Source organism: Callithrix jacchus, chromosome 5 (genome assembly GCF_049354715.1).
Source record: "Callithrix jacchus isolate 240 chromosome 5, calJac240_pri, whole genome shotgun sequence".
Lineage (NCBI taxonomy): Eukaryota > Metazoa > Chordata > Mammalia > Primates > Cebidae > Callithrix > Callithrix jacchus.
In genome coordinates this window covers 137622895-137650531 of record NC_133506.1, presented here as the reverse complement: position 1 = coordinate 137650531, position 27637 = coordinate 137622895, and the positions used below count along the sequence as shown (strand labels likewise).

The 27637-nt window shown below is 61.3% G+C and overlaps 4 protein-coding genes and 2 long non-coding RNA genes across 52 annotated transcripts; 3 read left to right on the top strand and 3 right to left on the bottom strand.

The window, feature by feature from the left end:
- The first annotated feature begins 1375 nt into the window (after positions 1–1375).
- LOC144582733 (uncharacterized) lies at positions 1376–5621 on the top strand. Its single transcript, XR_013536098.1, has 5 exons — positions 1376–2103; positions 2318–2406; positions 3043–3756; positions 3850–4205; positions 4641–5621. It is a non-coding gene; the product is annotated as an uncharacterized LOC144582733 (long non-coding RNA).
- Positions 5622–7417: 1796 nt separating this feature from the next.
- On the top strand, positions 7418–11256 carry DCXR (dicarbonyl and L-xylulose reductase). 5 transcript variants are annotated; one of them, XM_078375032.1, is made up of 8 exons: positions 7418–7484; positions 7560–7657; positions 8108–8262; positions 8352–8394; positions 8472–8571; positions 8673–8737; positions 8813–8930; positions 11059–11256. In XM_078375032.1, exons 1-8 carry the CDS (start codon positions 7433–7435, stop codon positions 11196–11198), a joined length of 771 nt encoding a protein of 256 aa, XP_078231158.1. In that variant the 5' UTR covers positions 7418–7432; the 3' UTR covers positions 11199–11256. The 5 variants fall into 5 exon arrangements, with proteins under 5 accessions (XP_078231158.1, XP_078231159.1, XP_008996191.2 ...); XM_078375033.1 differs by lacking the exon at positions 11059–11256 and adding an exon at positions 10064–10204; XM_008997943.4 differs by lacking the exon at positions 11059–11256 and adding an exon at positions 9769–10041.
- A 143-nt stretch (positions 11257–11399) lies between these two features.
- On the bottom strand, positions 11400–13935 carry RAC3 (Rac family small GTPase 3). 2 transcript variants are annotated; one of them, XM_017972951.4, is made up of 6 exons: positions 13814–13935; positions 13157–13228; positions 12704–12821; positions 12522–12584; positions 11953–12116; positions 11400–11857 (listed from the first exon to the last, which is right to left on the bottom strand). In XM_017972951.4, exons 1-6 carry the CDS (start codon positions 13846–13848, stop codon positions 11797–11799), a joined length of 513 nt encoding a protein of 170 aa, XP_017828440.1. In that variant the 5' UTR covers positions 13849–13935; the 3' UTR covers positions 11400–11796. The 2 variants fall into 2 exon arrangements, with proteins under 2 accessions (XP_017828440.1, XP_002748908.2); XM_002748862.7 differs by having other exon boundaries at positions 11957–12116.
- On the top strand, positions 13291–26419 carry CENPX (centromere protein X). 30 transcript variants are annotated; one of them, XM_054256649.2, is made up of 6 exons: positions 22401–22460; positions 24094–24141; positions 25284–25335; positions 25495–25548; positions 25807–25895; positions 25971–26419. In XM_054256649.2, exons 1-6 carry the CDS (start codon positions 22425–22427, stop codon positions 25983–25985), a joined length of 294 nt encoding a protein of 97 aa, XP_054112624.1. In that variant the 5' UTR covers positions 22401–22424; the 3' UTR covers positions 25986–26419. The 30 variants fall into 30 exon arrangements, 23 of the variants coding, with proteins under 23 accessions (XP_078231149.1, XP_078231147.1, XP_078231148.1 ...); XM_054256647.2 differs by having other exon boundaries at positions 25495–25577; XM_054256648.2 differs by having other exon boundaries at positions 25284–25341.
- LRRC45 (leucine rich repeat containing 45) lies at positions 14408–21948 on the bottom strand. 13 transcript variants are annotated; one of them, XM_035302153.3, is made up of 17 exons: positions 21456–21948; positions 21022–21083; positions 20603–20673; positions 20176–20354; positions 19906–20034; positions 18539–18651; positions 18114–18172; positions 17804–17881; positions 17416–17551; positions 17251–17328; positions 17055–17166; positions 16879–16949; positions 16373–16465; positions 15938–16030; positions 15326–15499; positions 15084–15231; positions 14408–14954 (listed from the first exon to the last, which is right to left on the bottom strand). In XM_035302153.3, the coding sequence occupies exons 1-17, from the start codon at positions 21691–21693 to the stop codon at positions 14758–14760; spliced, it is 2031 nt and encodes a 676-aa protein (XP_035158044.1). In that variant the 5' UTR covers positions 21694–21948; the 3' UTR covers positions 14408–14757. The 13 variants fall into 13 exon arrangements, with proteins under 13 accessions (XP_035158044.1, XP_035158045.1, XP_054112605.1 ...); XM_035302154.3 differs by having other exon boundaries at positions 21474–21948; XM_054256630.2 differs by having other exon boundaries at positions 21516–21948.
- LOC144582734 (uncharacterized) lies at positions 22663–27636 on the bottom strand. The gene is made up of 3 exons (XR_013536099.1): positions 27512–27636; positions 23203–23319; positions 22663–22798 (listed from the first exon to the last, which is right to left on the bottom strand). It is a non-coding gene; the product is annotated as an uncharacterized LOC144582734 (long non-coding RNA).
- Between the last annotated feature and the right edge of the window lies 1 nt (position 27637).

Sequence of the window (27637 nt, the reverse complement as noted above, 5' to 3'; positions counted from 1 at the left end):
TTGCCCCAGGAGCCAGAAAGGGTTTTTTTTTTTAAGACATCAAAACACAGAACATGAAAAATATATACAATACAAAGAGGTGCATCATGGGGACCAGCTTTAGGAGGGTGGGCTGCAGTGGGCTTGTACTGGTTCAACACACATCACACGGGCAAAGCTCCAGTTCCCAGTTCCCTGCTTTGCCGGTCATATGGGCCTGGAGACACATTTGCCTGTGATTTGGAGGCCAGGAGTGAGGCAGCAGCAGCCATATTGTTTTCATACCCAGAAGTCAGTCCAGTGAGGAGTGGTCAAAGCTCAACCCCCAGGGACGCACTTTCCACCCTGTGATCAAAGCAACTTCCCTCACATCTGAGGGAGGGGGCATGTGTTGTCTGACCTGTTTTTGCCAAATGGCGCCCCACCCCTTGAAAGGTTCACCAATCTGCACGGGGATGGAAAGTTCCCCATGGAGGAGATAGAGGGCGCCAGAGGAGGACTTCCGGGAAGAACAGCCCCTGCCCACCCCTGGCCAGGCTTTGTTTTGTAAAAGTTAAACCTCAGTGTATCTGAGTAGGGGCAGGTGAGGGGCGCCTAGGAGGAACCAGGTGAGGAAGACTCTGGAGGCTGCCTCGGCCCCCAGATAGGGGCCGTGATGGGGTTTAGAGTAAGGTTGGCAGGGGCGAGCCACAAGCAGTGTGTGCCCTCCGCTCAGGAAGGAACACACACTGCTGCTTTCTGGGTGGTGTCCTGCCCCACTCCAGGGCAGCAGAGCCTGATGCAGGGCACTGGGGTTCACTAGAGAGCTGGCAGCTTGGGGCACAGACAACTGGATCCCCATGCCGTCCACTGCCCTACCCCCAGCTGATGAGGCAGCCAGGATTCCTCTTCCAGTAGAAGCTGTTACAGGGTAATAGTTCTGTTCGGACAAAAAAAAAAAAAAGGAAAGACACCAACATTCTACTGCCCTGTCCCCTCCCCCCACAGCACTGCTCTCTGCACGCACACACATACACGCGCACACACACACATGCAATCCAATTTTTCTTTCTTTTCCAGAACCCAGGAAGGAGCTTCTGGCTGGCAGGCCTGGGGAGTGGGTGAGAAGGGCTACCTCTTGAGGGGAGTGGTTCTGCCCTGCTCATTTCCTGGTGGCACCCCCACTTCCGTCACCTGGCCCCGCCTACCAGCCCAGACCTATAAACCTGCCCGTCCTCTCTTCACTGCAGGCCCAGGCTGGGAGGCAGCACCATGCAGCTGAAGTTCAGTGGCCTGCAAATCCTAGTGACTGGGGCAGGGAGAGGTGGGTGTGAGCAGGGCAGGTGGAGGTGCAAGAGGGGCTGTCTGGGAGAGCAAGATGGCCAGGCTGCAAGATTCGCAGAGGCCCCAGGGCAGGGCCTGAGTCCTACTGGCCTGTCAGGCCTCCCTCAGCAGCTGAAACAGCAAGCCCCTCCCTGGTCAACACAAGACCCCCAACAGAGGAGTGAGCTTGTCTTCTCCCCAGGCGACCCCCAGAACCAGGCTGCACAGGCGGGTATACAGACAGGTCTCCTCCCTGTGGCCCAGTGGGAGGGGCTGCCCTTGGGGCCTCCCTGGTCCTCCTGCTGGTCAGCTGGGTCTCGGACCCGGGCCCTGCCCACTGTTGGGTCTCTGCCCTCTCACTGCTCGTTTCTGGGCAGCAGGGGCGGCAGCTCCTACTCCCACCCGCTCCCCTGACCCCAGCCTTGACCAGACATATGGGGCCATTTACCCACCAAGTCCCTTGAGCCTCCCAGGGAACAGGCAGAACCCTGCAAAGGCCTTGCATACCCTGGGAGCCAAAGTGTGGGCCGTGAGCTGCACCAGCGCTGACCTGGTCAGCCTCACCAAGGTGATGAAGCATGAAGCTCGGTGAGGCCTGGATCTGCCCCCACCCCAGGGATGCTTCCTGGCTGGACCACCCCCCAGGCCACTTCCCAGCGTCCCACAGTGCCGCGAGTTAGATCCCGTGTGCGTGGACCTGGGCCACTGGGAGGCCACCAAGCAGATGCTGGGTGGTGTGGGCCCTGTGGACCTGCCGATGAACAGTTGCACTGTGGCCCTGCTGCAGCCCTTCCCGGAGGTCACCAAGGAGGCCTGTGACAGGTGAGAAGCAGGGACAGGGTTGGGCAGGGGAGCTGCTGAAGATGGGCTGGTGGAGGTGGCTACGGTCCCTGTCTCCTGCCAGGTCCTTCAGTATGAATCTGTGTCGTGCACCCCAGGTGTCCCTGGTGAACCAGTGGAAGGGGGAGGCTCGTCGCTGAGCAGGCTGGGTGGGGGTGGGCTGAGGTGCAGTCAGCTGCGCCCACTCTGCTTTCAGATCACAGCCTGGGGCCTGATGGGTCACGGAGCACCCAGCTCCATCATCAGCATCTGGCCCATGTTGCCTTCCCAATCCCGTGACCTACGGTGAGTCCCTCTGCCCAACCTGCACACGGATTCAACGAAGCAGCCCCCCCCACCGCCCTGCAGATGGGCCTACCTGGGAGGGCTCAGTCCCTAAAGGGACTCCACCAACAGACTCCACCGAGGGTGCAGTGCCCATGCTGACAAAGGCCATGGCCATGAAGCTGGGGCCACAGAAGGTGGTAGTGGGGGCGGGGCTGGGGACCAGGCCTTGGGGGTACAAAGCGGGTGCTACGGGGCAGGGCTGGGGGATGGTGTTGAGAATGGGAAGGACGGGGACCACGCAAGGCTCTAGCCAGAGGGACCGGTAATTACTCCAACACAGGAAGTAAGCTCAGGCCTGGGGGCATCCAGGAACTGCGTGGACCGGGGACGCTGAGGCCACCACCTCTGGCCCCGGCCCCAGATCAGGGTGAACTCTGTAAGCTCCATGGTGGTGCTGACAGCCAGCGGCCAGAAAGTCTAGTCCGATCCCAGCTCTGCTGGAAGGTGAGGGACCGCCACCCACTGAGGAAGACTGCAGGTCAGGGGGTCAGCGGGTCAGCGGGGCGACCTGGGGAGCTCAGCCCAGCTACCCTGACAGGCCACCGCCCCCGCAGAGGTGGAGGAGGTGGTCCCCAGCATCTTTTTCTTGCTCAGGGACCGCAGCGCCTCCCCAGCGACTCGGACACCCTCCTGTACGCCGGCTACCCAGTCATCTAGAGCCTCGAATCCTGCCGCGGCCCCGCCCCACGCTAAGGCCGCCACGCCCAAGTCCCGGTCCCGCCCCCGCCGCGTTCACGACCCCGCCCCGACCCCGCTACTGCTTTGGCTCCCGCCTCAGCCCCGGCCCCGCCCCGCCTCTCCTGACCCCGCCTTTCCCAACCACGCTCATTCACAGGCTCCAAATGGCTCCGCCCCCGCTCAGGCCCCGCCCTGCCCTTACTTCACCTTTGATCATCCCAGGTCCCACCCCGGCCCCACCTACTCCTGACTCGCCCCACGCCACGCCCTGCGCATGCCCATAAGCCACACTCGCTACCCCTCTCTCAGACCCGCCACGCCCACTAACACGCCCCGCCTGCGCCCAGGCTCCGGATGCACCTCGATCACGCTCCTGTCCGGCCCTCGGCCCCACACCCGGCCAGTGCCAGGCCCTCCTCCCACCACCCCGCTCAGTACTCTCTCGCAGCGCTCCCGCCACGCCCCTAATCATCTCTGGCTCTACCCCGCCCCGAGGCCTGCTCCCGCCACGCCCCTCCCAGGCCCCGCCCGCTCCAGCACCTGCCCCGCCTCTACACCTGCCCGACTCGCCCAGGCCGGTGTCAGACCCACCGCCCCACCGCGCTCCTCCGCGTCCTCATCCGGGCTACGGTGAGACGCAGCCTCTGCCTCCCCCAACCACTGTATACCCCTGAGCTGGCGTGGATGGGCTTTAATAAATGGAAGCCCTTCTCCCCGGACCAGCGCAGACCAGGATTCTGGGCTGGCCGCTGCGAGGCTGGGGACAAGAGAAACGGGGACCGTGGGCACACCTTTCACCCCACGTGAGGCGATTGAGCGCGCAGACCCTGAAGCCAGCCCACTCCACCCGCGACTCCACCTGAGGACCAAAGGACAGTGACTCTTCTGTAAGGAGAGTCCTGCTGTCCATGGCCCTGCTCTCCACACTCAGCCGGCCATGGGCAGTGGACAGAAGGCATCCTGCACACCTCTCCCCGGAGATTCTGGCCCCGTCCTCCAGCCCAGCTCCCTGGCTGTGACCTCCGCCTGTCCGGAAAGATGAGGGGCACGCCCTGGACCCAAAGCCCTCCGAATGGAAGGTAGGGCGGAGAGTTCCGCTGGAGTAACAGAGGTGGGGTCCTATTGCAGCAAATCCCCAGAGAATCCACCTCCACCTCTGGGTGCACCTCTCACCCAAGGCCACCGGTAAGAGGCTGCCCAAGCCAAGGGCTGAGCTCCCAGTTCCGCTCAAAGAGAGCCCCTGGACTGAATCCGGGCTCAACAGCCCTGCAGTCCAGGCCTGGCCAGAGGGTCCTGCAGGCCCTGGGGTTTTCAGCTGTGCTTGCCTAGGCCAGGCCCTGCTTTTGCCATGCCACCTGGGTGTGGGTAACACCCCCCAGGGGCACCAAGGAAGGAGAACTGTATAGACCCCAGGTACAGTTAGTGTCTGAAACATAACTCACTGCTTACTCTATCTAGCTTATATATATATACTCACACTTAGTCCCATATAATCTTTCTTTATATTCCTATAGGTATTGCAGCCGGAGCTGTACTGACACATTTAGTGCTGATTTATAGAATCCTTCCATATAACCATATAGCAGTCTGTAGTAGGAAGAATGCCTAGAGCAGTCACAGAGCAGCAGTACATGGGAAAACAGCCAGACCAGGACAAGAACCAAAGACCCAGGCAGTGGCGTCCCTGCCTGAAAGGGCATATGCTGTATGGCAGGCTTGGAGCAAGAGCCTCCCCTCCTGATAAAGGAGTTGTAGTTCCTTGCATCCAGTTCCTGTGGAAAGTAGGCCTCAGGCTTGAGATCCTGGAAATAACCGAGGTAGAAGAACCCCTCTGGTGTGACCAGTCACGGTGGCTGTACACCCTGTCAGTCTTTTCTCGCTTCTGTGCTAGTGCAAAGAATCCTCCCATAAATATCTTTATATATATATATATAATTTCAGCATGTTGGTCAGGCTGGTCTTGAACTCCCGACCTCAGGTGATCAGCCCACCTTGGCCTCCAAAGTGCTTGATTACAGGTGTAAGCTACCACACCCAGCACCCACAAATATCTTAAGAGAAGAACACAAGTCTTCAGCTCCCACTGCATTGGCTTACAGTATCCTTCTGTTAGAAATTCTTTGAAGTCTCCAGCTCCCAAATAAGAAGTGTTGTGCATGACACCTGTTGCACACAGCCCACCACCTCCTTGCCTTGAGGACCTAATGGGGGTGGACCCCTTTTCTGTACATGACCCTCTATTACTGCACATGGCATGGCCTCCTACTGCACACAGCCCACCTCTCTGCCCAGGTGACATAATGGGGTGGCCCCCCTGCTTGTGACTCACATGATTGTGTATGCCCTATCACTAAGCCTATAGAGGATGACCTCACTCACAATCCTGCCCCCTGATTGTACCTAATAAATACAGATGCTTTTGGGCATTTGGGGCTCTCACCGATCTCCGCTCACAGGTTGTGTGGCCCCCCGAGTCCAGATGCTCTTCACCAGTTCTTCAGTGTCCTGTCTCTTTACTTCTCGGATCCTGCACTTCAGCACAGCAAGGGACACCCCACGACCCTGTGGGGCTGTACAGCCCTACATCTGGGGAGCTATAGGCCTGAGGTGGACGGGGCATAAAGTCCAACCATGGGCGAGGGGACAGAGGACTAGGGTCGGGATCCGGCCCGCCAAGCAGCGGGTGGGAGGGCACAGGGCACAGGGCACAGGGTGAGGGTGGGAGATGCTGAGGGTGCTTCTGACCAGCCAGCAGGACCCGCAGGGAGCAAGGCTTGAACCACAGATCACAGGACCAGTGAGGCCTGGTCCACTCTCCTGGGGACACATGCAGGCCGTTGGAGGGGGTCTAAGCAGATGGGCCATCTGGGAAGGACAGGTTGAGGGCTGTTCCTCCCTTGGCTGCTGGCAAGCAAAGAGTGGGCTCCAAGGGTAGGGGCAGAAAGCAGAGTTGACAGGGTGGCCAGGGGTGGACTGACTGCAGGGCCAGGTCTGATAGGGACAATGTACTTGGCTGTCCCCCAGAACAAACCAGGACCTTGCCTCCTGCTGTACCCAGCCACCCTTGACTCCAGCCTGTCCATGCCTCTGGGCCCCAAGCTCTAGATGATCCAAAGTCTAGGGCTTGGATCCACAGCTACAGTCACCAATTTCATGCTCCTGGCCACAGAAGGTCCTCAGGACAGTGGTTCTGGACTTTCCTATGATGAAACACGAAACAAAGTAGGTTTTACATGGAGGCCCCATATGAGTGGGTACACACACATCTGTAACTGATCCCAAAGCCTTGGGAAGCAATGCTGGTCTTTGCTAGGCCACCGTGTACTTCTATGACCCCAATCATATATCTTCCTATCCTATTTAACTTCTTTTTTTTTGTTGTTTTTTGTTTGTTTTTTGAGACATAGTCTTGTTCCGTCTCCAGGCACCAGGCTGGAGTGCAGTGGCACAATCTCGGCTCACTGCAACCACCCCTCCAGGGTTCAAGCAATTCTCCTGCCTCAGCCTCCTAGGCAGCTGGGACTACAGGCATGGGCCACCATGCCCAGCTAATTTTTGTATTTTTAGGTGAGAGGAGGTTTCACCATGTTGGCCAGGATGGTCTTGATCTCTTGACCTCATGATCCACCCGCCTCGGCCTCCCAAAATGCTGGAATTACAGGCGTGAGCCACCGTGCCCGGCCCATATTCAACTTCTAAAAGGCGTCCGTGGCCGCACGCTGGCTGTCCAAGGTGACCTGTGGTTCAAGTCCCTTTCAGATGAAAGCGGACATCTGCTGACATTGGTGTCTTCTCCAGACACGCTGGGTTGTCCAAATTCTTTCCCTTTGCATTACCAGTGAGCCTCCGTGTCCTGCTCCCAAGCCTGGGGGATGATGGGCACAGGTGACACGTTTTAAGACATGACAAAGTTTCAAGAAACAAAAGAAGAAATGTTGGCCCTGAGTTCTTCATTTCACGTGTGCTTCCAGAATTTAGCCACACGTTCTTTCCGATATTAACTGCCAGCGGCTTTATGTAACAATCTTGGCAGGAAAAATAGCTAGCCAGAGTCCACGAAACCGATTTCAAGCACGGTGGATGGGTCACACCAGGCAGTTCAAAAGACCCGCCCCAGGGACAGCGGAGAACTTGCCCCCCTCGGCGCGCGCACTCCTTAGACGAATCACTGCAGCGGGAAGCAGCTATTTGAATGTCCCCGCCCCCTCTGGAGGCCGCCCTGCCATTGGCCCCGCCGCGCCCCGCCCTCCGTGGCCAGAGTTTCAAGTCCCGCGACCCCAGCACGGAGGGCGGAGACGGCGTGGACATGGAGCTGGGGCTCGCGGGTCGTCGAGTGCTGGTCACCGGGGCGGGCAAAGGTGGGCGGCGGGCAAAGAGGGGCGGCGGGCAAAGGCGAGCGGGGGGCGCCCTCACTGAGCTGTGTACTCCGGCAGGCATCGGGCGCGGCACGGTTCAGGCGCTGCATGCGGCGGGCGCGCGGGTGGTGGCTGTGAGCAGGACACAGGCCGACCTGGACAGCCTTGTCCGCGAGGTACGCGCCGCCGTGTCCCAGCGTGGCGAGGCGGCGAGCGGGGAGGGGGCGCCAGCGGGCGGGGTCGGTAACCCCTGTGCGCGGCTCGGCCACCCTGTTCTCGGCTCGGCCTCCCCTCGCAGGCGCCGCACTTCTCATCGTGGCCTGGGCGCCTTCGCACCCACTCCCAGGGCTCGTGGTCTGCGTGGCGGCCGGGTGGCCGGCAGAGCCGCCAGGGCCCTCGGGCTCGGAAAGAGGCGGAAAAGGCTACCGAGTAGGCCCGGGGCAGGAGGTGCTCGGGCTCAGGGAGGAAGTGACCCCGCTGGAGGCAGCGCCGGGCCGCTGGCCCAGAGTCCTGACCACTCCGGAACTCCTAACTCTTTTCCTTGTCGGGCTGAAAGGGCACCAGCCCCAGGGCTGTGCGGCTTGCTGGGCACAGAGTCTCTGGTAACTACCTGCTGATACACACAGTGCCCTGGGATAGATCCTGTCTGTGTGGACCTGAGCGACTGGGAGGCCACGGAGCGGGCCCTAGGCAGCGTGGGCCCTGTGGACCTGTTGGTGAACAACGCAGCTGTGGCCCTGCTGCAGCCTTTCCTGGATGTCACCAAGGAGGCCTTTGACAGGTGAGCCTGTGGGAGTGGAGGAACCCTACAGAGGGGCAGTCCTGGAGACAGTGCCAGCCTCTGACCAGCCTCTGTCCCTTGGGCTCTAGATCCTTTGAGGTGAACCTGAGAGCAGTCATCCAGGTGTCTCAGGTGAGCTGCCCTCCAGGCTGGACTGGAACTCTAGTGAGTGCCGCTAGCTCTGCCTCACCCTCTCACTGCAATTCCAGATCGTGGCCAGGGGCTTAATAGCCCGGGGAGTCCCAGGGGCCATCGTGAATATCTCCAGCCAGGCCTCCCAGAGGGCAATAACTAACCACAGCATCTACTGTGAGTGCCCCAGCTGTGCTCTCGGTTCCACCCCAGCCTCACCCTCATCGCCAACCTCAGCCCCAGCCCCAGCCCCAGCCAGCTTGGGTTCCCCTTCACAGGCTCCACCAAGGGTGCCCTGGACATGCTGACCAAGGTGATGGCCCTAGAGCTCGGGCCCCACAAGGTGAGCAGCACTGGGGTGCCTCCCCCAACCTAGGGCACCCCACTCACCCTGCTGACCCCAGCTGTCCTGGTGTAGATCCGAGTGAATGCAGTAAACCCCACAGTGGTGATGACGCCCATGGGCCAGGCCAATTGGATGGACCCCCACAAGGCCAAGACTGTGCTCGACCGAATCCCACTTGGCAAGTTTGCTGGTGAGTTGGGTGGGAGCCCAGCCAGCATGGCACCAGCAGCCCCTATGCCCACCCTGGGCAGGGATGGGAGGGAAAGATGAGCAGCAGCCTCCTTCATCTGTGCCCCTGACCCCTGCCCTGACCACAGAGGTAGCGCATGTGGTGGACGCCATCCTCTTTCTGCTGAGTGACCGAAGCGGTATGACCACTGGCTCCACTGTGCCGGTGGATGGGGGCTTTTGGGCCACCTGAGCCCCCCTCTACACATACCTCAGCCCCATGCCATGCCCGTCCTACCCCCAATCCCTCCAATAAACCTGATTCCTCTGCCCAGGCTATGTGCTATTCCTAGGCTTCCAGCAGGTAGCTGAGGCTCAAAGCAGGGTGTGGGAATGCTGGCAGAGACCCATGAGAGCCCCATTCTAACCAAGAGGGGAGCCAGGCTCCCACACCTGAGGCGTTCACACCTGGCCAGCTTGCAGTCTGGGACTGGGAGGGAGGTAGGAGGTGGTGAAAGGCTGGCTCCTAAGGAAGGCAGTGAATTTCAGCACGGATGGCCTTTGGACCTGTCCAGAACCCTGGGGTGAGACAGTGTGTGCATATAAGTGTTTGTCACCCACTCTGTGAGTGTGCGGTTGGCTACTCTTCCTTCAGGCTAATGAGTAAGAAAAAAGGGCAACAAGGAATACTTCAAGCTTCTCCATTTTGTCAATGACCTGAGCCAGTTTGTTGACTCAGATAATGGTTTTCGAATACTAGAAGAGCATTTCCTCAATTTGTGGTGCTGTTCACAATGTAATGAATACAGATACAGCATCCTGAAGTCTAATCTGCATTTTCTCCATCATCTTAAGTCTAGACACTTAATCATAAATCAAGCCCCAATGTAAGGAGTTTGCCAATTCCCATGGTGGAAATACGCTCACCACAGCTGATGTCAAGCTACCAGTCAGACGTCATTGAATGTGGAGGTGGAAGAGATGCCCTCAGCACCCTGTTACATGGTGTCTGTGTCCATAGGTATCACAGATATATATATAACCCAGGGGCAGAGAAAACAGTAATATGTGCAGAAATAACTAGGAAGTAATGTTTGTTGATTTTGCTTTTAATAAAACAAACTGTAAACTTCTATAATTGTATTTTTTTTTAAGACGGAGTTTCGCTCGTTTACCCAGGCTGGAGTGCAATGGCATGATCTTGGCTCACCGCAACCTCTGCCTCCTGGGTTCAAGCAGTTCTCCTGCCTCAGCCTCCCGAGTAGCTGGGATTACAGGCACGTGCCACTATGCACAGCTAATTTTTTGTATTTTTAGTAGAGATGGGGTTTCACCATGTTGACCAGGATGGTCTCGATTTCTTGACCTCGTGATACACCCGCCTCGGCCTCCCAAAGTACTGGGATTACAGGCGTGAGCCACCACGCCCGGCTTAAACTTCTATAATTGTTAATGATGGTTGTTTAACAACTGGCTAGCAAAATTATTGAGAATTCAGCAATCAGCTTAACTGAGCCAGAAGGAGCTGTCCCACCCAGCACCAGGTGAAGCTGACTCTGGCCCCCATGGCACCCTCCGATCCTGAGTGACTCCAAGCTCCGGAACTTGGCTCGGGGCCCACTGTTTCTGGCTTCAGCATCAGCAGACCATGCTGGGTCGCTGCTCTCTTCATGCTCCATGCCACACACCGACCCCCGTGCCTTTGTCCACCCTGTGCCTCCACCTGGATGCCCTTCCTCCCAGTGCCAGCCAGAGGAGCTGAGGGATTGGGGGGGGGAAGACTGCCTCAGCTCCCATGAGCTCTGAGAGGCCTGACCTGCTTTAGCCTCTTTTTTTTTTTTTGAGATGGAGTTTCACTCTTTCACTCTTGTTACCCAGGCTGGAGTACAATGGTGTCATCTCAGCTCACCGCAACCTCCGCCTCCTGGGTTCAAGCAATTCTCCTGCCTCAGTCTCCTGAGCAGCTGGGACTACAGGCACACGCCACCATGCCCAGCTAATTTCTTTGTATTTTTAGTAGAGACCAGGTTTCACCATGTTGACCAGGATGGTCTCAATCTCTTGACCTTGTGATCCACCCGCCTCGGCCTCCCAAAGTGCTGGGATTACAGGCTTGAGCCACCGCGCCCAGCGCTTTACCCTCTTTTCAGACTGTCCCGATCAGCATAACCAGAGCTGCCTGAGAACTGGGCCACCTCTCCTGGAAATGCGGCCGAAAATCAGCACAAGGGAGCCTCGTACACAGGCATGTGATCATCCCAAGGGCTCAATGTACTTGCTACTGCTTTGAACTGGGTCGGCTCCTTTGGGGGCTGAGGAGCTCAGCAAGCCCCTCTTGCCCCTGGGTCCAGGGTAGGAAGCTTAGTGCTGCCCATCAGGAATCGGCTCCGAGGTGTAGCTGGGGTGTGACCGACATGCTCTGCATGGTCCCTGGGGGGCAGTTAGGAGCAAAGCCCACCTAGGGCAGAAGGGCAGGTAGTGAGAAGCAGGAGGTGTAGAGAATGTTTATTGTATAAAATAAGAAGGGGCCACCCCGCCGAGGGGCGCAATGGACAGAACTCCCCCCCACCCTCCTTGCACCTGCCCCTTCAGCCCTGAGGAAGACCATCCTCCCTCCCGGCCTCTGGTGGGGGCCAGGGAAGGCTGGAGCCATACCCCAGAAAGAGGCGGCAGAGAGGACAGGACCCTGCTGCCCAGCCTCATCCCCATGCTTCCCGCTGCCCACCCCCACTGCTCCCCACCGCCAACTCAGGGACACCACACGTCTCAACACAACAGTGGTCACGTCTAGGGCTGCTCCCCTGCCAGCTCTCAGGCTCTAGAAGACAGTGCACTTCTTCCCTGGCTTTTTCACTGGGGGTGGGCAGAGCACTGCCCGGATCGCCTCGTCAAACACTGTCTTCAGGCCCCGCTGTGTCAGGGCTGAGCACTCCAGGTACTTCACAGAGCCTGACAGTGGTGAGGAGGGAAGACAGTGAGGGTGAGGTACAGGGGGGCCCTCCTCGAGCCTCCCTGTCCCTCCCCTGCAGGCCGCCAGCGCCTACCCACCGATCTCCCGGGCCATAGCCAGGCCCTGTGGGTATGTAATGGGGGCCAGCTTCTTGTCCCGCAGCCGCTCAATGGTGTCCTTGTCATCACGGAGGTCCAGCTTGGTGCCCACCAGGAGGATGGGCGTGTGGGGGCAGTGGTGCCGCACCTCTGGGTACCACTGCAGGGACAGACCACTCTGACCCTTACGCTTGGGGTCTGCTACCCTAGCCCCACCTGAGCAGGCCACGGCTCTCAGGCCCTTTTCCCCGCTGTTCCAGAGCGACACTCGGCTCTTCGTCCTTCAAGGGGTGAGCAGGGGTCTGGTGGGTTTGGTGGGGAGATGCCAAAAACAAACAGCCAGGGAAGCTGGAGACCCCCAGGACCTCCCAGGCAAGGCCCATCCCCAGCTCTCAGTCCGTTCTGAGAGCTGATGCCACCCCATCAGCCCCTACAGTCCTCTTCAGACCCTACCCCATGTGCCTACCCCAGGAAGAACCATATCTCAATTGCCTGTAAAGGACAACTGTCAGGGCAGGTTCCGGGGCAAGCCCTCTGCCCACCAGGGCCCCTAGCCTTGCCCTACCTTGGCTCGAACGTTCTCGAAGGAGGCCGGGCTCACCAGGGAGAAGCAGATTAGAAAGACGTCCTTGGGAAGAAGGTGAGGGATGGTGGAGTGGTCACGGGGGTCCCTGTGGCCCTGCTCCCTCCCCTGTCTGGACCTCAGGGACCCACCCAGCTCCTGGGGCAGGCCCTGTTGTCACCTACAGTTTGGGGGTAGGAGAGCGGCCGCAACCGGTCGTAGTCCTCCTGCCCCGCCGTGTCCCACAGCCCCAGGTTGACCGGCTTCCCGTCCACCATCACGTTGGCAGAGTAGTTGTCAAAACTGCAGAGCAGTGAGGGCAGGGTCAGGGCTTGGGAAGGGTCCCAGAAACCCCCAGCCCTGCAGCCTGTGTCTTGGGGTTCACAACTCTGCACGGAACTGGAATTCTAGCTGGCACCTCAGCCCCAACCAGGAAGCTCAGAGGCACAGCCACCTGAACCAGACCTGGAAGCCCAGGGGAGCCCCTGCCCATGTCCCCCCCATGCCCTACGCACACGGAGGGCATGTGCTCTCCAGGGAAGCCCCCCACATTCACAAGGTGGGCATGTGCTCTCCAGGGAAGCCCCCCACACTCACAAGGTGGGCATGTGCTCTCCCAGGAAGCCCCGCACACTCACACGGTGGGGATGTACTCTCCGGGGAAGGCGTTGGTCGTGTAGCTGATCAACAAGCATGTCTTCCCCACGGCGCTGCAGACAGGGCAAGCCACGTGGCTCCCGGGCCCGGCCTGGGACCCACTGCCCAACAAGGGCAGCCCCCCTCCCCCGGAGCCAGAGGCGAGTTAGGGGAGTCAGAGGTAAAGATGGGGGTCCCAGCCCACCAGATGCACGGCGACCTAGGGCTGGAGGACTACCAGGACAGGCCGGGCTCCGGGCTGGGGTGGTGAATGGGGGCGCCCCAACATTGGACCCCCAGGCAGAGCGGCGGAGGCCCCGACTCCGAGGAGTGGCGGCACGGGAGGGTGGGGCAGGCAGAGGGTTCAGCCCAGGTGAGAGGCCTGGCCCCACCCACTGGGAGGACAGGGCGGCGGCCCCGCCTCGCTCGCAGCCAGCCCGGGCGGGAGCCGGACAGCATCAGGTGGGCCCGAGCTGGAGGCCCGCGGACCCCGCCCTCCTCCGCCCTCCTCCGCCCTGGGATGCTAGCGGCTCTGGCGGGGTACGGCGGGGCCGCCTCTCGAGGACCAGGGCGCCATCCCCGCCCGCCCAGGCTGCGCCCCGGGCCCCGGAGCCGCCCCCGCCCAGACCAGCCGAGCGGCCTCCGGGTCGCGCACTCACCCGTCGCCGACCACCACGCACTTGATGGCCTGCATGGGCGCGGGCCGGGCGGCGGCGGGCGCGGCCGCGAGCCGAGCTGCGGAGAAATGCCCGGCGCCGCAGCGGCCGCGGACCCGAGCGCCGAGCGAGCGGCCGGAGACAGCCGAGCGTCGCCGAAAGCCGGGCGCGGAGACAGCCGAGCGCGGCCGGCGGGGGGCGGGGGCGAGCGGGCGGAGGGCGCCCGGCCGCGCGGCTGGGGGGCGGGGCCGCCCGAACTCGGGCAGAGCGGCGGGAGCCGCGACACCCCCTTCTCCAGCGTGTCCCGGGCCCGGGGGTCTCCTGTGGTTCCTCGGGGCGCCGCGCAGGCTGCAGAGAGCCCAGCGACCTGGACCCAGAGGCGCGGGCCGCCGGCGCTGAGCGCTCTCGGGGACCTGCCCCCCTGCCTCTGGGAACCAGCCGGGAACTCCGGGTTCCGCAGCCACCCGAACCCGCAGACGAACACCCCCGCGGCTCTCCGGTCCCTCCAGGTAGCAGGGAAAAGGGCTAACGGCTGCACCCCAGCAGGGCTGGGGGCAGAGGGTCGGCGCGTTTGGAGGGAGAGGCGGGGCCAGAACGTATCACAAAGTGCAAACACGCTGTATTTCCAAATCCCGCCGCGTGCAGGCGGTCGCAGCGTTCAGGGTGACATCGCAAATGGCGAGGGGGAGACGCACCCGCGGGACCCCTTCCCGGTGCGCTCCCAGGCGGCGTCGACTGGGACGAAGGGGCAGGGAGGGAGCCCTTCCTAGGCGCCTCCCACGGGGTCGCCCCGCGGCCGCGACACCTCCTCCAGTCGCTGCAACCCCCGCTTGGACCCGACGGCCCGGGTCTCAAAGGAAGAGGCAGCGCGGGCAGGACGCGAACCCCGGTCCATCTCGCGCGCTCCCTGATGCACGCCTGCTGCGCCCGGGTCCTCCCGGCCTGCCTCACTTTGGGGGGCTCAGGTTCCGCACGGGGGATCCCTGCACGTAAGCCAGGACGGCGTTCTGCAGGAAGCTCGCCCTCTGGGCCTCCTCGTCCCGGATGCGGGCGATCTCCGCCTCCCGGAGCCGCAGCTTCTCCCGGAGAGACGCGTTCTCGCTCTCCCTGTCCAGCAGCGCCTCTCGGTGGTCGCTCGCCATCACTGCAGGGCAAGGAGCGCTGTGAGCAGGCACCTTGGCAGGGCCCCGGCACTGGAGACCTGGCCAGCTCCGCTCTCTGACTAGCCTCTCGTCCCATCAGTGGGCACCGGGAGGGGGAGGGTCTGGCTCACCTTTCAGCTGGCGCTCCAGGGCCGCCACCTTCTCCCTCAGCGCCTCCTGAGCCGCCAGCTCCGCCTGCAGCCGGCCGTTCTGCTCCTGCAGCTCCACACGCACCCTGCTCACCTCGGCCACCCTTTCCTGGTCCTTGTGGCTCAGGTCCTGACAGGAACGAAGGCTGGGGAGTGAGGCGAGGGGTCGGGGGCTAGCACCCTTGCCTCCCGACCCCCACACCCCGCACCGGAGCCCCAGCTACCTCCTGCAGCTCTTCCAGGCGCCGCCGCAGGCCCTCCAGTTGCAGGCCCAGCTGGCTGGCCCGGGTCTGGGCCTCCACCACTGCCTGCTTCTGCTGCAGGCAGGCGCCCTGCGCCTCATCCCGCGCTTGCACTAGCAGCCGCAGCTTGTCCTCCAGGTGAGCCAGGCGCTGTTGCTGTGGGCACAGGAGCCACCGTGGAGCACAAGGTGTCAGCCTGAGCTCACCTCCTGAGAAGTTTGCATGGACACGACCCCACCGCTCCACCAGACTGGCTGCTCAAGATACTACGACTTGTCTTGCTCTGAACCCGCTCCTGGCAGGTACCTCCTGCAGATGCCCTCTAGGCTCCCCTCCTCCCTCTCCAGTCACGCCACCCCTCCAGTTCCTCCATGCAGTCACAGGCTACAGGGATGGGCCAAACCCCGCCACCATCGAAGGCCTGGATGCAAAGCTGAAGCCTCCCAGCAGTGTGCAGGGGTACAGATGTGTGACCTGACCTCAACACTATACTCCCACCTCCCCACTCAAAGCTCCAGCTCTGGAGCCTGCATGTGGGAAGCGAAGCCAGGCAGCCTGGCTCCCCTAGAGGGTGGCGGGCATCTGTGGGCTCACCTCCTCCAGGCGGGCCTGGCTCTTGGCCTTGATCAGCTCCTCCTCAGCCTGGCCACGCTCACTGAGTGCTGCTGCTTTCACCCGGCTCAGCTCCTGCACATAGACGGCATTCTCCTGCCAGCCTGTTCTCCTGTCCCTGGCCCACAGCCCTTCTCTCTCTGGCCCATCCAGCCAACCCTAGCTGGAGGGGCTCTTTTCTGCCAGCCTCCTGAGGGCCACGCAGCTGCCCTGCCACCTGGCTAACTGGGCGGGGTTCCTACAGCCAAGGGAGCCTGAATGCCACCCATGTCCCTGTAGCTTCTTGGGCACACTGGTGGGTGAGTCTCCAAGGTGTGGCCTATGAGGCTCTGAGACCAGGAAGGGCTCTCAGGGGTCCTGAGGCTGTGAACACCAGGGGCTGCTTTCCTTGTTCAGCCCCACCTGGTGGGCACCCACCTCCTCCAAGGACAGCCGCATGGCCTCCAGCCTCTGCACCCGCTCCTGCAGGGCCCTCTCGCTCTCTTCCAGGTGGCGGCTCATGTGCTCCACCTGTTCAGGTGCAGGGACTGTGGGGCCAGGATGAAGAGCAGGGCCCCCTACCTTTCCCCCATGGACTTCCCACCCTGGAAAGCAGGCATCTCTTGGGAACCTTGTTCATTCTGAGAAAGCGCTGCCTTGGGTGGCCTAGCAGGAACCTGCCCTAGCATGTGTACCCTGAATGGGTGGGGCTATCTCTTCAACACCAACCTGTCCTATGGCTGAGGCATGGATGGGGTCCCCTCCCAGCCCCTATAGGAGGTTCTGGGTCTGACATCTGCTCAGGCTGGCAAAATACAGCCACCCAGTGACCCAAGGTGACAAATGTAGCTCCCACCAGGTGTGTGCTCTGGGGACACCTGCATGACACCAAGGCCATACACTGAGGTGTGTTAGAGGCCAGATGAGGCCAAGTGAGAGGGCACCTCCTTGATGCGCAGGCTTTCCGAGTCCTCCAGGCTCTGTCTGGACCTTCTCTTCTCCATGTCCAGGCGCTCTGGAAGTCCAGGGGGGGCAGAGCATTTGTGAGCATCCCCTGGAGGCCCCCGTCCCTGGGGTACCCATCCCCAGGCCCCTCCACAGCAGGCCTGCCCTTGCGCACCCTCGGCCTGGATGGCCTGCATCTTCAGCTGGGCCGACATGCTGGTCAGCTCCTGCCTGGTCTGGAACAGCTGCTCCTGCTGACACTTGACCTTCCGCTCCAACTCATCTACCTGGAAAGCCAGCAGCATGGAGGGAAGCTGTGACCCAGCCCTGCTGCGCCCACCCTGGGCTCCCTGGCTCCACCCCACAGCTACCTGGTTTTGCAGAAGCAGGTTCTTCTCATTGGCAGCAGACAAGTCTCTGAGGAACTTAGACTCCCGCTCCGCAGCTTCCTGGGAGGGGGGTGGGGTATGCGCAATGAGGGTCCCTTGGCTGCCACGTACCTCCTAGCCCACCCCTCTCAAGCCCTGCCTACCCACCTGCTGCTCCAGCCTGCGCTCCTTGGCCTGCCTCTGCAACAGGCTCAGCTGCTCCTGCTCTGCTGTGGCCAGGAGCTCCCCCAGGTCCTGGCCCTTCTGCTCTGACAGAGCCAGGGCAGCCTCTGTCATCTGCAGCCTGCAGAGAGGAAGGGCAACACCCCCACCCTGGCTGGACTTTACCTGCCTTACAAAGGCGTCACTGTTCTGTTACTGAAAACGTAGTCAATGCCAGCCAGCACCTGCCTCCTCCAGGAAGGCTTCCAGGTTATTGCCCCAGTCTCACCCCATTTCCCACCTCTGCTTTGTACACAGGACTTGCACACAGGCTCACATCACCCTCCTGTGGCACATCTCTGAAGTATCCTGAACCCACCCCCCCCATCCTTACTTGGCCTTGAGAGCGTTGATAATGGAGTGCCTCTCATTCAGGGCTTCCTGAAGCTGCCCTATGTGGGCTGCTGATGCCCTGTGGGCAGAGAGGAGGGTGCAGAGTAACCCCAACCCCAGAGCACTGCTGTACCCCTCTGACCTTGGTAGCTGCTGCTGTTCCTTAAGCACCTATGGTCATCTGGGCACTGAGCCTCCAGCTGCCTCCTGGTGGCCTCACTCGTGGGCTCTCGTTGGGTCCCAGCTGAGTCTTGAGCCAGGACCTGAGCCCTGAAGCCTCGCCCTGCCCCTGCGGCCCTGGGCTCGCTCACCTGCTGGTCTTAACCATCTCTTCCCGCTGTTTATCAATGGTCTCCATCAAGTCTAAAAACTGGGGACAGAGACAGCCACAGCCTGTCAGGGCATCTGCAGCCTGTCCACCCTACCCTCTCAGGGGAAGGAGAGCAGGAGCCCAGCAAGGCAACAAAGGGTCCCACCCACAGTGCCCCATCTCCTTCACAAAGAGGGTGGTTCCTACAGAGCAAGGCCTTGGGGCTCAGATGCCAGCTCCCCAAGGAAGCCCACCTGCAGGGAGTCAGACCAGGTGGCTGCCCTTCCTTCCAGGTACCAGCCACTCAGGGAGGCTCCAGAGACCCGAGGAAGGGAAGGCGGGCACACCATGGGGCTGGGGGAGGCAGGACGTGGCAGGACCCCCAACCATGAGCAGCTCTGAGGCCAGGGAAGGCGCCATCCTCACCTGCTTGGACTTCTCCTCCCTGAGGTGCTGGACCTCCCTGCTGAGCACGTGAGTGCGGGCGTGGTTCTCCTTTAAGGTGGTGAGCCGGTCCTGGTTGTGGCCCATGGCTTGCTCTGTCAGAAGGAGCTGTGTCAGCTGGACACAGTGGCTCACACATGTAATCCCAGCACTCCGGGAGGCTGAGGAGGTTGAATCACCTGAGGTCAGGTGTTCAAGACCACCCTGGCCAACGTGGTGAAACCCCATCTCTACTAAAAATACAAAAAAGTACCTGGGCGTGGTGGCACACACCTGTAATCCCTGCTATTCAGGAGGCTGAGGCACGTGCATGCACTGACACACACACACACACACACACACACACACACACACACACAGTAGCTATGTCACCCAGGGCTGCTCAGCCTCAGAGGTGGCTGGTTTGCACCCAGCAGCTGGCTGCTTGCAAATCTATGCTGTGCTGGGCAGCGTCTCACCTAGCAAGTCATGAGCACCCCCTCAGTGCATTAGGGTGGATTAGCTTCATGGGGTGGGGTCCTGAGCAGGAGGCACTGGGTGTTGGGGGTGGGGCACATGTGGGGCAGAGGTGGTGGGGGCTGATCCACCACAAGAGGCAAGGGCCATCCTGGGGCATCTGGCCACCATCCCAAAGATCAAGGGGCACTGCACAATGCTGAGGTGGACACTGTGCTCAGCTCACGTTCTGGAAAGATCATGGCATGTGGGGAGGTGGCAGAGGTCAGGAGCAATGACAATAGCCAGGCCAACACTCAGGCAACGCCAGGGACAGTGCAGCTCAAGCCAGAGGCCAGGCAGGGCCAGCAGGAGGGTGAGCCCTCGGCACAGGGGCCGGAAGAGGCTGCCACTGTGTGTGGATGAGGGAGTATGAGGCCTGATACTGAGACATCAGCCGCAAGGACGTGGGGTTGCTGGTAGGTGGGAATGTGGAGGCCACACAGACCAGGCAGCCCCAGCCCACAGGACTCAACATGCAGGGCCACAACTCAGGTTGACCAGGGAGCAAATGCCAAGAAGCCCCTCCCTAGCCAAGGCCTGGGCCACCTGAAGCATCAGCACTGCCACCAAGGCCAGGGCTGTGAGCCACAAGGCCTCAGCTTCCGCAGCTATGTAATGGGTACCCCCACTGCATAGGTTGTAAGAACTCATGGAGCACACAGGGAGTCTTGGACAGTGCCCATGTGTGGTGAGTGCCGATCAAGTGCACCGAGACCCTCTGCTCCTTCCGCTTCTGCAGGCTCTCAGGCTGCTCTCATCATCAGTTCTGGTCCCAGGCCCAGCACCCCGCCCTCAGTGGACACGCCTTTCTCAGAGGCTCGTGTGTCGTTCCACACAGCCCTGCAGCGTACCCACAGCTCTGAGGACATCTCCGGGGATGTTGTTCCCAGCCAGGTCTAGCCTCCACAGGGTTCTGTTGTTGGGGAGACAGTTCATGAGAGCCCGGCCCCCCAGGAGGCCAATGTTATTCCAGCGCAGGTCTGGAAAGAAACCTGTAGTCACCAGATGGAATGCACCTGGTGGAGGGGGAGCTGGCCTGGCTGGTCCCCTAGCCCCTCACTTCCAAGAGCACAGGCAGTCTTGGAGGGACGAGGGAGCCCGAGGCACCCTGGAGGCCTCACCCAGCTGCTGGAGGGTGGCATTGCCCTTCAGGGCCAGGGCCAGCTCCTCGGCGCCCTTGTGACTGATCTGGTTGTTGCGGAGGTCCAGCTTCTGCAGCGTGCCATTGGCTGCCAAGCCCCCACAGAAGGTAGCAAAAGCATCATCCCACGTGCCCAAGTTGTTCCACTCCAGTGTAAGGCTGCAGGAAGGACAGGAGCCAGTGTTAACCCAGGGGACTGCCTAGCCCATGGGGTCCAGGGCCTGGGGATGGTGTTGGCTTGGGGTCTGATGGGCTGGAGCCTCTGCCTGCTCACTGCTGTTTGTGAAACACAGCAGACAACTGGCAATTGTGAACTCTTGGGCAGCAGAACCATGTGCTCTAGGGCCAATCCTCAACCACATAGAGAGGGGACCTGGGGTGATGGTGGGGTCAGGACCACCACCCACCTCTGAATGGATTTGTTCTGTTGGAGGAGTTTTCCCAGAGCCTCAGCCCCGGTGGCTCGAAGGTTGTTGCCCTAGGACAGAAACAGGCTGGTAGTCGCTCCCCTCACCCTGACTGGTTCTGAATTCCCGCTCATGCCCCAAGGGCCCTGGTCAGCCAGTGGACAAGGCTGGGGTGCCCCCTGGGCAGACGTGTGGCCTCCCTTCCTTCAAGAACTTCCTGGGGCTGGCTTGCTTGTAGCTGATGTGAACTCTTGCTCCAGAGACAGTCACTCAAATAGGAGGCCTTTGGAGAATGGCCTGGGACACTTACAGTTTCCAGCCACTTGTCCAGACCCCAGGCCCCCCGAGACCTGGCATCTTCCCACTCTCCTCTTGCCCTCGGGTGGCACACTTGGACACCCAGAGTGCAGGTATCTCACCTTTAGGTCCAGAAAGCGCAGCACGGTGTTGGCACACAGGCCTCGGAGCAGCAGTGTGGCCCCTGTGTAAGGGAGGCCGCGATTACTCTCTGCCCCTGCTGACCCCAAGACCTTCCCTGTGGGCCCCTTTTGAGGGCAGCTCCCTAGACCCAGGGAAGGACAACTGTCCCGGTGGTCTGGGTTGGCGCTGGCCAAGAGTCTCGCTGCGAAGCTGTGTTTGAAACACCTGCAGCCCCTGCAGCACAAAGCCGCGTCAGCACGCAGGGAACCAGGTAAGTCGCGGCAGGTTAAGGCCTCTTCCCCCGTCATAAAGAGGAATTGCCCTCCAGTCCTGCTCGCTTTAACTACGGTACAGAAAGAGGAGAGCCTGGAGAGGAAGCGGCCTCTGGGGCTGCCAAGGCAACGGCGTGGGCAGCTAAGGAGCAGCGACCTACCCTGTCGGGCCTGCCCACCTTCCTCATTGAGCATGCAGTCGCTTAGGACCAGCTCCGTACACAGCGTCTCCCTCGGCAGCAGCTTGCCTAGGGCCCTGCAGGTGTCCACTGTCAGGCTCTGCGTGGCCAGGTCCAGCCGGCCCCTGGGAAGCTGGTGCAGCTGCTGCAGGACAGCCTCCTGGGGCTCGGCCCCACTCTCCCTGCACAAGCGGCTGTAGCAGCGCCGGAACTCCTCCATGACCTGCGGGGTCGGCAGGACCTCCTTCGCATGCTCCCGCAGCTGCTGAAAGGGAGCCGCCTGGTGCGGAGCAGCCCCGGCGCCGGGTACAGGAGACTGGGCCTCCGCTGACCCGGACGAAGAGCAATCAGAGTGGGCTGTGCGGGCGGGAGGTCCTGGGAGCGCGGGGCTGGGCGGTAGTCAAGGTCCACTTTGGGCTGGGGCCCCGCGGTGCGTGGGGACCACCCGTACAGGAAGCAGGCAGGCTCGTCGCGCGCCCCCTCCAGGCCCTGCAGCGCTTGCAGCCTCGGCCCCGGTCTCGCGACAGCCGCTTTGGGACCTCAGTATCCAGGAGGAACCAGGCGCGCCGGGAGCGGCCGCGGGAACTACAACTCCCAGCAGGCGCTGCGCTGGCGGCGCTAGTTGGGGGCCAATTAGAACAAAGGAACTGGCGCGCTCTTGGGCTAGCAATCCGAAGGGGAGCAGCGCGCTCCAGTTTCATTGGCTAGGGTCATGAGGGTGGGGCTCCGGGAGGGCATGCTCCAGGATAATTGGCCGAGGGACGTGAGGGTGGTACCCCGGTAGGGCGCGCTCCTGGTTCATGGGCTGAGGGGCGTGAGGGTGGGGCTGCGGGAGGGCGCGCTTCTGGCTCATTGGCTGAAGGTAGGGGCGGGGCTCCGGGGGCGCGCTCGGGTCTCATTGGCTGGGGGCGCGGAGCGGGGCTCCCTAGGGCGCGCGCCGAGGAGGCGGCCATGGAGGGAGTCGGAGCAGGAGCTGGTTTCCGGAAGGTGAGGGTCGGCGGGCAGGGGCTAGGGCGGCGTGGACCCTGCATCCCGATCCCACGTGTGACACTGTGAGGGCCCGAAGCCAGCCCCCGCGCCGCCCACCTGTGCCTTTGATGTTGGCCCCGTTCTCAGACTCCTACCCCGGCCCGCCAGCGCGCCCCGCGCTATCCTGGGTGGGAGTCTCGCAGCAGGTAGAAGGGTGCGTGGGGCAGCCGGGGCTGCGGGAAGGTGGAGAAGGTTTGCAGAAATAGGCAGGGGTAGGCGCCGTCCAGGCGGAGTCCAAGCCAGCAAAAAGAGAGGAAGAGCTGGGCCGCCGTCCTGAGCCCTGAGCCTGGTTTCTCCTGTGAAGAGGAGGTCAGACCCCAGGACGGCAAGAATGAGGCCCGAGTCGGCAGACCTGGCCCAGCCGCCAGGCACAGTAGTTCCCCTTTTGCCCACTCTCCGGTGGGCGCCAGCACTGGGCTAAGTCCCCGGAACGCGTGGTGTCCTCGGTGCTCCACGTTACACACACTGGACACCTATTAACCCCGCCCGCCAGTGGGGAAACCGAGGTACGGGTGTGTTAAGTGATTCAGCAGGGCTAGGGTCAGACCCAGGCCGTCTGAGCCATGATCCGCCAAGGCTGGAGGGCGTGCCCTGCTCTTCCCTGCCCCTGGTGAGTGGGGCTCTCTGGGGCTGTCACGTGCAGAGGACCCCCCTCTGTGCAGGCAGAGTGGTTTCTGAGCCCTTCGTTCTATTACTGTACCTGAAGGTTGGGGCACTGAGCTTCCTCAATGTCATCAGGGCCTCGTGGACCTCTGTGGCCTGGAAAGGGGAGGGTCTCAGGCCCTTGTGAACCCATCCTCAGGGTCCTACTTCAACCCTGTAGGGGCAGGGGGAATTCTTTATTAGCCCCTTCTTTATCACCCAAGGACACCAGGGGCTCAGTACAGGGTTGGGGGGGAGTGGAGGGACTCTAGGGGTGGAGTTGCTGAAGATTCTTGCTAGACAGAATTCAGAAAGAGAAAGTCGCTGAGGCTTGGGCCACCTCACCGCTTGGTTGTGAGAATACACCAGGTTAGAGTAGCCAAAAGGCCACAGCTGGAGAGAGGGCACTGGGCACACCCCAGGGGAAGTCATGTGTTCTCTCTGTCAAGCCCACCTGATAACTAGGGCCCCGAGGCCTCTGGCCAGAGCTGGAGTTGTGGTCATTACAGACGAAGAGCCTGAGGACGATGGGGAGCAGGGGGCCTGCAGCCCTGGCGTGGCACCCACAGGTCTGGGGGGCAAGGCTGGGTGTGTCCCAGGCCCCCACCCCCAGTGCTGGGCCTGACTCCCAAAGCCACTGCCCGTGTATGGAGCGACCCCTTGGATTATCCAGGCAGCTGCCACTCACTGGTGTGGTCTTCCTTCCCAGGCCTTCTGGGGCAGCAGTGTTGGGGGTCTCAGAGCAGGTGGGGAAGTAGTGCCTTCTCTGCCTTTTCTGGTACCTTACAGGTAGAGCTGGTGGTAGGCAGCCAGAAGGACCAGCAGGTGGCACTGAGCTTACGCGGGCAGTGACCGGGACCCTGGCTGGGGCACAGTGAGGGCTCAGGACAAACTGGGATGCTGGGTCCTGCTGTCCGCTGCTGTGACACATTCACCTCCCGTGCCTCAGGGTTTCACCCATCCGCTGCTCTGCTTGTCACCTATTGGACTGCTCTGGGTGAGGTGCTGTGAGCTCCCTGCTTCCCGCTGCTGGCAGCCTGGCCGGTCCTTCACCCACCTTCCCTTGTAGTGCCTGTTTCTGGGCTCCTGGGTGCCCACTGCCCCTGCCCCCAACCCTGGGCACTCCATGTTGGCTCCTTTCCCAGCCCTTGTGGGCTGGTGCCTGCCCTGGGTCACCTCACTGAGTCTCGTGGCTCCACCAGCCACCCAGGGCTGCCCTCCAAGTCTCAGCCACTGCTGCAGCTGCCGCCTGCCACTCCCTGTGGACAGCTCTTGGGTTCGTAACAATACATCCCAAACTGAGCTCCTGAGTACACATGCCCACGGCCCCCCAGCTCCACAGAACAGTGCTGTCCTTTTGACTCCTCCCCTGTACCCATCCTCCATGCTTCAGGAAGACAAAGGCCCCAGCTCTGCAGCCTTCTCCCTGCCCCCCATCCCCTGGGCATGATGGCCACAGGGGTCCTTTCAAACAACAGTGCTGCTTTCCACAAAAAAAAACAGAAAGGACTCCCAGTTTCCTACCACAGAGAGAGAGCTGATCAGGCCTCAGGCCCTCAGCATCTAGCCCACCCTTCCCTCCACTCTAACCTGTAGACCTCGCTGGTGCAGCCCAGCTCTATGCTTCCAGACACAAGCACCTCCTGCAGGATGATAAGCACCAGGGCAAGACTGGTGGAGCTGACCTAGCACACTGAACAGTTGGCCAAGCAAGGCCTTACTGGTGGCACTCCCTCAGGCCATCCCACCCAGGGAGCAGCTGCCTCCAGACCCAGGCCGGCTCTGCCTTCCCTGCCTCCTCAAAAGGAAAGCAGATCCATGGCCCTTGGCTGGGGACGGGAGTGCAAGATTATGCCAGACTCGACAAGGCCTCTCCTTGCTACCCCTGGAGCTCCAGCAGGCTGGGCCTGCGACCAGTCTGCATCCACTCGCTCTGCAGGGCAGCTCCCTGACAGACCCTGCTCTTCCAGCTTCTGCCACCCTAAGCACTGGGCCGGCCCTTGTTCCTTGCCCTGGGAGAGGCCCACGCACAGAGGGCATCTCCAGCTGGAAATCACAGCCGGTGCCACCCAGAATGATCACCACCCTGGGGGTGTGGGGGAGGGCAGGGCCTGGCACTGACATCCCCCTCCCCTCCAGGAGCTGGTGAGCAGGCTGCTGCACGCGCACTTTAAGGATGACAAGACCAAAGGTGCAGGTGGGGTGCAGGTGGGAGCGGGGGTTCCCGTCCTCCTGTACCTTTCCCACAACTCTGCAGGGCCAAGGCCTTGGGGCGGGTGGGTTGCATCTGGAGCACCCAGCCAGGGCAGTGGGCAAGGGTCCCACATAACGTCTTCCCCCTGCCTTTCAGTTAGCGGGGACTCACTGCAGCTCATGGCGGAGCTGCTGAAGATCTTCGTTGTGGGTGAGCCCAGGGCCCAGGCCCCCTCCCAGGTGCAGTGTCCAGGATTCCTTTTGTTTTTCTAGCGGGAAAACCAAGACACGTTTTTCTGTTTCCCACAAGGGCCTGAACTTGGTCTCCTGGGCCTGTTGGTCAGGTGCTACAGCCTGGTTCTGGGGGTTGCCTGTGGATGTGGGTGGGGGCACTGGCTCAGGCTGAGGCCCAGTGGGCCTGGGTTTAAGATCTCCCAGCATCCCCCACTTCTCGAGTTTCTCACTGCAGAAGCAGCCGTCCGTGCGGTACGGCAGGCCCAGGCAGAAGATGCCATTCTTGTGGATGTGGACCAGCTGGAGAAGGTGCTTCCGCAGTTGGTGCGTGAATGCGGGTCGGTGCACAGGTGGGAGTGCCTGGCTGGCAGGCCGCACCTAAGCGCTTCTTCCCCACAGCTCCTGGACTTCTAGGGACCTCAGCCGTGGCTGAAGCCACCCCAGGGAAGTCCCTGGTCCACAGAAGCAGGTCTTGTGTTTCTAGTGGCTTCTGGTTGCAGACAGAGAAGGACCTGAGGGGTTTGGAGCTGATTCAAACAAGATCCCGAGATTCTCCAACCTTTGCAGAAGGGGCAGGACTGTAGTGCATTGCCACCCTTGGAGTGCCCACTGGAGACAGGCCCATGGGGGCACCTACAGGCAGGTGCTGGGAAAGGCCCAGCCAACAGGTAGACTGCATGTTTTACAAAGAGCAGCTGGCAGCGCCGCCTCCTGGCCACATTCCTGCTACCAACATCAAAGCTGATGTGACCTTCCCAGGCATCCGCTATTCCCCTCAGAAAATGGCTCCCCAGGCTATAAATTTGTTCTGACAAAGCAACATCAATAAATCAAAACTGTCTCTCCCAGCTTGGCCTTCTTGTTGCTATTAATCACTGAAGTCAGACTGCTTCAAAGCCACGCTCCCTGTGTGCACCCTTCCACCCCTGGTAAGACAAAAGCAAAGCACCAGGACAGGCTGGCTGACAGCATGTGTGCATGGGGCTGTGGAGCCCATACCTTGTATATGTGGCCGCCTACCTGGAAAATGTTACTCCAGCCCCAGAGGCTGGGGCAGCCCCAGGGCCTGCCACCAGTGGGCAGTGGCTTCCATGAATATTCTTGTGGCTGCAGGCAGGACCAGGATGCACAGGGTGAGAGGGACCTTGGCCCAAGGCCCTGCTGAAATGGAGGAAGGGCCTCCCCTTCTCTTCAACACCAGCCCCACGCAGTGCCGGGGGGTATGGGACAGCCCCCTCAGGCCATGCCTCCTGCCCATGTTTGGAGACACAGGGCTGTGGGACCTGCCTGGATGCCCTGTCCAGGTCTAGCTGCCCTCTGATTGTCAGAAGTCTGGCATGAGCTCCACCTGTGCCAACACCTGGGAAGCAGCAGGGCCTTGGGCCACTTCCCCTCCAGTGCCCTGCCAGGTGCCTTAGCCCACCTCACTTTAGCTCCCTAGTTAGAGCCCAGGACTGTGAACACCCAAGGGGCTTTCAGTTGAGTGCCATCCTGGGGCCCCATGCAGGGAAGGTTAGAACACAGGGAGTCAGATTCCAGGGTGGGAAAGACAAGAGCTGCCCCTTGGGGATCACTGGAGGCGGCCCAGCCTCTCCTCCCCTGGTGCTCTAAGACAACTTTGGGGTAAGCCTTTCCATCCTTGATTTAGCCCCACTGGCCCTGGCCAGGCAGAGCTGCTGCTGGGATCCACCCCTTCCCCACCCTGCCCACCCAAGTAGGTCTGTCTGAAAGCCCTGGGAAGCCTGTGGAAATTGTTAGGCTTGCAAGGCCAGGCCCTGCCCTAAAGATGGGGTGGCCTACTAACTCCCCCAGCTCCTGGCCCAGGCTTGGTTCTTGGGTTGTAGGCAATCTGCCCAAAAAGCCCTTCTTCCAGCACTTCTGTTTCTCTGGGAGGAGGAGTAAATACTGTTAGGAGACCCACTCGGGTTCAGGATGCACACCTCGGCCCGGCGAGTGGCCACCGAGGCCCACACCATGGTCCACCAGGACCCTTGGGCCTGGACACTCCAGTCAGGCCAAGCCAGGGTGGACAGGGGCCCCTGCTGGAGAAAGTACGACAGGAAGCA

Bases quoted from the DNA above. Each gene is read 5' to 3' on its own strand.
- CENPX (XM_078375020.1), top strand. From the start codon at position 13,426: ATGGGGGCGCCCCAACATTGGACCCCCAGGCAGAGCGGCGGAGGCCCC. The intron at 14,320-25,283 runs GTAGCAGGGAAA...CCTCCCCTCCAG, and splicing joins CGGCTCTCCGGTCCCTCCAG to GAGCTGGTGAGCAGGCTGCT. The intron at 25,578-25,806 runs GTGCAGTGTCCA...TTCTCACTGCAG, and splicing joins GGGCCCAGGCCCCCTCCCAG to AAGCAGCCGTCCGTGCGGTA.
- LRRC45 (XM_035302153.3), bottom strand. From the start codon at position 21,693: ATGGAGGAGTTCCGGCGCTGCTACAGCCGCTTGTGCAGGGAGAGTGGG. The intron at 18,173-18,538 runs GTGAGGATGGCG...CTCTGTCCCCAG, and splicing joins GGGAGGAGAAGTCCAAGCAG to TTTTTAGACTTGATGGAGAC. The intron at 15,500-15,937 runs GTGAGCCCACAG...CTGTGCCCACAG, and splicing joins GCCAGGCCCGCCTGGAGGAG to CAACAGCGCCTGGCTCACCT.
- RAC3 (XM_002748862.7), bottom strand. From the start codon at position 13,848: ATGCAGGCCATCAAGTGCGTGGTGGTCGGCGACGG. The intron at 12,585-12,703 runs GTAGGTGACAAC...CTTCTTCCCAAG, and splicing joins CGCTCTCCTACCCCCAAACT to GACGTCTTTCTAATCTGCTT. The intron at 12,117-12,521 runs GTAGGGCAAGGC...CTGTCCCTGCAG, and splicing joins TCGAGAACGTTCGAGCCAAG to TGGTACCCAGAGGTGCGGCA.
- DCXR (XM_078375032.1), top strand. From the start codon at position 7,433: ATGGAGCTGGGGCTCGCGGGTCGTCGAGTGCTGGTCACCGGGGCGGGC. The intron at 8,263-8,351 runs GTGAGCCTGTGG...CTTGGGCTCTAG, and splicing joins ACCAAGGAGGCCTTTGACAG to ATCCTTTGAGGTGAACCTGA. The intron at 8,931-11,058 runs GTGAGTTGGGTG...CCCTCTTTTCAG, and splicing joins CCCACTTGGCAAGTTTGCTG to ACTGTCCCGATCAGCATAAC.